At 36.3% G+C, this 7,501-nt stretch overlaps 1 protein-coding gene and 1 pseudogene across 1 annotated transcript; both read right to left on the reverse strand.

Moving 5' to 3' along the window:
* Positions 1-437: 437 nt before the first annotated feature.
* Positions 438-870, reverse strand: LOC137708930 (cyclin-B1-2-like; annotated as a pseudogene).
* Positions 871-4,158: 3,288 nt separating this feature from the next.
* LOC137708728 (probable WRKY transcription factor 40) lies at positions 4,159-6,717 on the reverse strand. Its single transcript, XM_068447872.1, has 5 exons — positions 6,360-6,717; positions 6,167-6,235; positions 5,387-5,731; positions 5,166-5,282; positions 4,159-5,040 (listed from the first exon to the last, which is right to left on the reverse strand). Exons 1-5 carry the CDS (start codon positions 6,438-6,440, stop codon positions 4,690-4,692), a joined length of 963 nt encoding a protein of 320 aa, XP_068303973.1. The 5' UTR covers positions 6,441-6,717; the 3' UTR covers positions 4,159-4,689.
* Between the last annotated feature and the right edge of the window lie 784 nt (positions 6,718-7,501).

Consider the following 7,501-nt stretch of genomic DNA (forward strand, 5'->3'; position numbering starts at 1 on the left):
ATTCAAGAAGTACATCTAAAGAAGCTTAGTTAAAAGAATTTAGTTTTTTATTTTTCTTATTTTGTTTATATTATATTGTTATTTAAAAGAAGATTAAGGGAGAGGGATGTGGAACAAGGCACATAGAGATGGTGTCAGTCTCACAGACACGCATCAGCCATGCATGGTACCTGCCAGTGCAGAGTTTAATAATTTATTAACTTTTCGATGAACAAATAAAAAGCCCAAATCTCATCTCTCTCTGCTGTACTTAATTGACTTTTACATCAATTGGGTTCTTGTTATTTGCATTTGTTTTTTGAAGTGCCAAATAGAGAAACTGTCATCGGTTGGAAGAAAGCCAATACCACAATATCAATGCCTGGACCTTTCAAATCACAGCGCGACAGACAATCACATTTTAAGAATAACATTGACAAGGTTACTAATCCTCTTCTTTAGGGAAGGAAGTCTACGAGGATCACATAAAGCTTGGGGATAACTTCCATTGAAGGCCCAAGGCGAACTTCCATTGCATGATGTGTCCACAAGCCGTAAGGTTTCAGATTCCCAGGGGGTCATTTAGGTAATCCTCAAATCCAAAATCATCCAATCTTCCAGTCATAGCTTCCAAACCCAGCATTGAAGAAGGAATTGGTCCGGCATGCCTCTAGAATTGAGAAGGGAATCCATCTTTAGTGGAAACGCACTTCCATAAGTGTACCCCAAGATTTTCGTATTTATCTGCTCTTGAGTTAACTTTGCCATTTCCAAAGCAGATTTGAGAGGGTGAGCGCCGATAAGGTCACTCTTGTCACTATGAAGTCCAAACCAAAGGGCGTTGTTTTGGATTCCTACGATTTGGTGCTTCGTTGTCTTCAGTGCCTCCATTTTGCTTTCTCTATTTCTACCTTTCCTCCTTCATGTGTCTTTCATCTCGATTTGAATACCAAACACATTAATTTTTGTCTGGTGGATTAATGAGGTAGTGGCATACTTGTAAATAAAATGAAGTTTATTTGTAACATAATTAGATGACAGACTGGGTTCCGTTAGGGGCAAGGCCTGGAAAAAAAATTATTTTGTTTTGGGCTTTTGATTCAACCCATGTATGTTCAATGTTTGTAAGGTTTGGTATAGATTAGTCTTGTCCTTATGATTAAATATGAAGCCCCTTTGGTTAAAGAAAAATGCAGGGTGGTTTTTGGTTAAATTAAACTTAGTCCAAACCCTTTTCATTAAAACTCCCTTAATTATATGGGTTGCCAGGCTTGTTGTATGCTTCGGTCCGGACAAACTTTTTATTTTGATTTTTAAGAAAACCTCGACAGTACGAGGAAAATAAATTGATTAAAATGAAGAAAAAAAAAGTTGCACCTAGTAGGGGGGACAAAACCTTACCCCTTATAAAGTAAGAACAAGAAAAGAGCAGGCACAAACACCTTACCTCTCTTGAAAAAGAAAATACCAGAAAAAGGAGGATTAGACCCCAATCCTCTTGAAAAATGAAAATACAAAAAAAAGAGGTAGTGGACATAGGGCCAAAGCTCTCTAAAATAAAACCTAAAAGGTAAGAACCTACAAGTCTTAACCTTGATGGTCTCTTCCCTTGATTTTTGAACGATTCGCCATCACTGAAGCTGCTTTCGGAGTTTCCATTCACTGCTTCATTCATGATATTGTTACTGTTGGTGGTGGTGTTGTGGCTGCTTTCAGACTTTCTTTTCTTTGAAATTGGGCTAAGCTCCTTCTCAGGGTTCTTGCTTATGTACTCCGACAGTTGGCTTCTCAAAGCATTGTAGTTCTCTCCCACTGTCAATATTTTGGTTAACTTCTTGTTCTCTACACTCACCGTCAATTCTCGTCTCTGTGAATCAAAGCCGATCATAAAACCTTTTGGCCATGCAACCCAAGCATTTATACTTCATGATATCAAACTATATATGCTCTGAAGCCTATGATACCATGTTAAGCTTTCAAATAGACGCTTCAGCTGCCTACTACTGATTAAGCATTTATATTTTATGGTAGCAAACTATGCTCTTAGACCATCTCCAATGGTTGGGCTAAAAGCCAAATATTTTAGCCCGGAAAATTTAGCTTTTAGCCCAGAAACAGCTTTTCTGCTCCAACCGTTCTAGCCTAAAATTGTAGCCCGGGATTATTAAAGAATAAACTTAGGCTATTTTTTTTGTTAAATTAATTTTTTTTAAAATAAATATGTAGACTATCGTAAATTAATTTTATGAATATTTTAATCTAAAAAAATTTAAATTCTGATAAATATTGGGTGGAGTCCACTCCGATTTTTGGGCTAAATTTTGGGGGGAATTTGGTTTTGGTTTAGCATTTAACATTTAGCCCAAATTTTCTCCTTGGGTTGGAGTGGGTTTGGGGGTTTTTGAGGGGTAATTTAGCTTTTAGCCCACCATTGGAGTTGGTCTTAGTAATGCCATGTCTACACTTCTTAGAGATTGACTCCAGTTTTTGCATAAAAGTCCTGCCGGACTTCCTGAAAACGATACCACTGCAGAATTTGGCAATCAATGATTGTAAAATTCTTGAAGAACACTGTAGAATGGGGATAGGAAAGGAGTGGGGCGAGATTCCTCACATCCCAACTATCAAAATCAATTTCAAAAAACTTTCAATGAGATGGCCTTGAGTTCACAAATACATTGATTTATAGAAGAGAAGTTTCTGGACACTTTTCAACTACACCGCATGCTTGGTGAATTTTGCCAGCTAATGAAGGGAAACTGCAAAAATGTGACGCGCTTCAACTTTCAGTTCCACAAGTATCATCCTAGTGTTCTGGTAACCTCTCCTTCCTCTTACTCTACTTAATCCTGACATTTACTTACATGTTTAAATCTGTTTCCTACGTTTCCTTCTATGTTTGAAATAGTCGTGTAGTGTCAGACCTGAATTTTTTCAAAATCACATTGGAGGATAATTTTATTGGTTTTGAAAAAACTTATTGTTAGTGTGCAATTGCCAAAATAGTGGAGAATATCTTCGGTAGGAGTAATCGAAAATTTTTATGTTATAGTTGTCATGAGTATGGTATTTAACTGTACTAAATAGAATAAGGGAATATTACCAAACTTATTTTACACCCTCATTGAATCTTTACTTTACTTTGAAACCTCTCGGTCTAGTCCTCAGTAAACGTTAATCTTTAAAGCATTTAAAAGTCACACCATACTTCTAGAACCAGTCATCATTTTTATGTCAAAGTAATTCATTTGCGCCGTCCTTATTTTTTTGCTTTCCTAATTTTTTTCATGTCATGTGTATTCGTTACGTGTAGTTATTTTTGAATTAATTATGCAGAGTAAAAGCAAACAAAACTGTTATACATTGTACATTGAAGCAAAATAGATGGTGATAATTGTTCTAAACCAGACATCTATTGAGGAAGTAAGTTATGGAATATTGATGGACATGGACAGACAAGTCAGTAGAAAATTTTGCCATGGACCTGGCCGTATCCTTTTGCTTGGTGAAATCATTAACTGATTCTGGTTACATTCAGTCAAGTTTCCATGGAGCTGGGGGAATTATCGTACCACTAGTTGCTTCCACTTCAGGAGTTTCATGGCAGAAGCAGTTGAAAGAGATGCAGTTTCGAGTCTAAAGGTGAACTGCGGGAGCCAACCCTAGCCACAATATCTATGGATATATGTATGAAGTCTTTAGGTACTCCATTAGGCTGGAGTCATAGACTGCTCTTCTGTATATAAAACATGTTGAATCAATTCTGTTGGTTTATACGTATTATTATTAGTGAAGTTGTTTTTGTTATCAGCTTTCCTAGTTTAGCTCAACTGCCTCATTGTTTTCCCTATTTCTTTTGACTCAAAACTGCAATGGTAATGGTAGGCTATGTCAAAGACACTTTTCTCTTTTTGAAAGCCTCCTTTGTCTGTCATTGACCAAGAAATAAACACCGACTGACCGTCCGTTGTTGAATTCAATTAGGAAATGAATCTCATAATAGTCACAGTGGTTGAAACTCTTTCTGATCTAATTAGTTGAATACATCAAACATATGAACTCAAATTCCGTTTTGGCAACTTAAGCCCCTCTCTCTCTTGTTGGATTAATGATGAAATATTGTTGGTGTGGGAAAGTATATTTTGGTGCAGGAAAGATGAATGATGTTGGAAATTTGAGTTGCTACAGCAGAGATCTTGTATTTCTTATTTTCTTATGATTACAATTGATAAGCCAAAGGCTTTATAAAGAAAATAAAAAAGACGAGAGTTCTTACTAGACAACTGAACAGACATAGCTTAGGAACTTTAATACAATAACTTGCTAGAAATGTTTAAGACTCTTAACGTTAAAGTTCCTGGGAATAAGGAAGTGCATTGATTCCAACATCTCTATAGAAATATGGCCTATGCTAAATTTGATATACAACATGTATAGAAAAATTTTAGGGGGAAAACTAGTAAAGCCAAAAGCCGTTTCTGCTCATTTTTACAATTATGCAGATCAATGCGTCTTAGCTGAACTAGTAGCCACTAAATAAGTTGCAAATTGCAGTCCAAGTTTCGAAGAAACCTTGCCCCTGAAGCGGATTGAATTAGAAAAGTTGTGTCCTTTTTTCCAGTTTGTATTTACAAATGCACCTAATCTTCAAAAACAGTCTAACAAGTGAAACACCAGTGCTCTTAATTGAAATTCACCATTTGGATGATTTTAGAATGTATTGTGTTGAAGTATTCTTCCCGATATGGCTGTTGCAAGTGCTTTTGTGAAATCGGGATCCTTCGTCAAGGAAGAAGCCATCTGCTCAACCAAAAATTTGCGAACTTCGGGTGTTTCAGTTCTTGCTTTTGTGCCCTCGGCATCAGCAGTACTGGACTTGGATTTGGTCAAGTCAAGAGTAATTGTTGGTCCAGATGAACCGAGGGAGGTTGAGTAAGGGACCGATCCTATGGTCATGCGGTTTGAGCCCGATGTTTCTTCAATTTGGGAAGGGTTGGGGTGGTTGTGTTCACCTTCATAAGTTCCCACCAAAATAGTTTGGTCCTCAACACTTCTTTGAACCTGAAGAGAAAATTACGGAAAAAATTAACATTTAATTAATAAGAAAAATAAAAAGCAAATTTGACTCCGTCTATTTACAATAAGTTTTAAGCAAAAAGAAGGAAGGTTAGGGAATTTGGACTCACCTTCTTTTTGACAGGGCAGCTTGGAGCAAAAGAGCATTTGAAGTAAGCTCTAGGACAAGGATTATCCCTCGTAACTTTTTGGCCATATTTCCTCCATTGATATCCATCTTTCACAACCTATAAAATGCGCATAAAATTCCTCAATACAACACCTTGAATAAATAAAATGAGTTCTCTGTAAGTATGTGACATTGATTATGGATTGAGGACTAACTAATTACCAGGCTTGTTGTATCAGATGCTTCAGTCCGGACATAAATCCTTGAAACCTTTGCCTTGATGGTCTCTTCCCTTGGTTTCTTGAACGATTCGCCATCACTGGAGCTGCTTTCGGAGTTTCCATTCACTGCTCCATTCATGATATTGTTACTGTTGGTGTTGTTGTTGCTGCTTTCAGACTTTCTTTTCTTTGAAATTGGGCTAAGCTCCTTCTCTGGGTTCTTGCTCATGTACTCCAACAGTTGGCTTCTCAAAGCATTGTAGTTCTCTCCCATCACGGTTAACATTTCGGTTAGCTTCTTGTTTTCTGCACTCACCCTGTGCAATTCTTCCAATAGACGACCACTCTGTGAACCAAAGCAGATCATAAAACCTTTTAGCCATGCAACCCAAGTATTTTATTTCATGATATCAAACTAAACATGCTCTGATACCATGTTAAGCTTTTCAAATAGCCACTTCAGCGACTTACTACTAATTAAGCATTTATATTACTTCGTAGCGAACCGTGCTCCTAGTCCTAGACACCTCAGCGGCCTACTAGTATATGTGTGTGTGTGTAATACTTATGTTTATATAAATGTATATTTAGATTTCATGTTTCAAGTGTTAAAGAGGTTGGATATCGAAGTTTTATAAGCCATAGATTGGTTTTTCCTAAAGAAAAAGATTGCGAAATAAGTAATAAAAAATATCCTTCTAAGCCATGAAGGCATGCCTTAATTGGTAACCACAAAACAAGAAGATAGAGAAGGTAAGGTGGAAAAAACTAAGAAACCAACCTCTTCTGTAGGGGAAAGCTGCCTCCCAAAGTCGATCGATATTTTGTTATGCACCTCTTGTTTAATAATCTGAAATTAATCAAAGTAAATATTAAAACTTCTATAAGTTCATAAGCAACTTTTATAAACAATTAAGCAAAGTGATGTGAAGTGTAACTATATATTAGAGAGATTTTATTACATTTCGACTTACCGGAGTATCATCGAAAAGTCTGAGAGGCCTGGAATTAAGATCCAAAGAAGTATCATCATCATATGCAGCTGAATGGTCCATTTCCCTTGAAAGTAACGACACTAGTTCTTCCTTCCTTGAAATAATCCTCAAGAAATCTCTCAAGCTCTCAAGTTTGATCCAAATCTTGACCAAGTAGTTGTGTGGAACTGTCTGAGTTTTGCCAAATGAAAGGCAGATTATATATTATATAGAACCAGAAAAAGCTTTTCGTCCAGAAAAAAATAAAAAGAACCAGAAAAAGCTCTTTAGAGTTTTAAGGAAACTGGGTCGAAAGAGAGAGAGAGAGAGAGAGAGAGAGAGAGAGAGAGAGAGAGAGATGAGATGAGTAGTGTCAGTGACGAGCTGGCATGAGATTTCAGTTGCATATATATAGACTGGGTTTTGGCGTGCGTTTATAAGAAGAAAATTATATAAAGGACTGCAAGTTGTACGACATATCGGTTGTCATGGAGTTTGAATTTCCTTCTACCTGATTTTTCTAGTCAAGCACGCCAAATCAAAAATTAAATAAACCTTTGAATTGTGTTGTGTATGCTATTGAATTTTATTGATTTTTTTTTTATAATATTATTTTAGGAATAGTGAAAGGGCAAAAGAAGTTCTATTTTGACCCGGATCTGCGTCCACACTATTATATAAGGTCTTACTTTTTTTGTTTTTCTAGTGGGGTTAGTGACTATCAATGAATATTATTATGGGCTTTGCTTTTCTGGCACGTTTAGAACTTTGAAGCATTTTTTCCACGTTACATGAATGTAGGTATTTTTTTTTGTATTCACATTGATGAAAAATGTATATATCTTTTTCTGTTTTTGTTTTGTAAGTCCGAAACTGTCAACGCACTTGTTTTACAAATGTACAAACTTCTGTTTATCAACAAATTTAGCCGTGACAACTTAAACCTGAAATTGGTATAATTAATTAGAAACGATACTATAGTTCTCGTTAAATTGAATATTCATAAATCATCGATAAAAGATCTACGTCGGATATCAGATAATGTAGAACTTGACCATAGAGTGGATCACCATCCAGCAGAACTAACATTCTTCATTCTCCCTGCACCCAACTTTTACAACTTTTTTGTGCATATGCATGTG

This window comes from Pyrus communis, chromosome 11 (genome assembly GCF_963583255.1).
Source record: "Pyrus communis chromosome 11, drPyrComm1.1, whole genome shotgun sequence".
NCBI classification, from domain to species: domain Eukaryota; kingdom Viridiplantae; phylum Streptophyta; class Magnoliopsida; order Rosales; family Rosaceae; genus Pyrus; species Pyrus communis.

Excerpts from the sequence above, each read along its gene's own strand:
- LOC137708728 (XM_068447872.1), bottom strand. The coding sequence starts at position 6,440 with ATGGACCATTCAGCTGCATATGATGATGATACTTCTTTGGATCTTAAT. Across the intron at positions 5,732-6,166 it reads AGCTTTCCCCTACAGAAGAG|AGTGGTCGTCTATTGGAAGA; the intron begins GTTGGTTTCTTA and ends TTTGGTTCACAG. Across the intron at positions 5,041-5,165 it reads GCTGCCCTGTCAAAAAGAAG|GTTCAAAGAAGTGTTGAGGA; the intron begins GTGAGTCCAAAT and ends TTTTCTCTTCAG.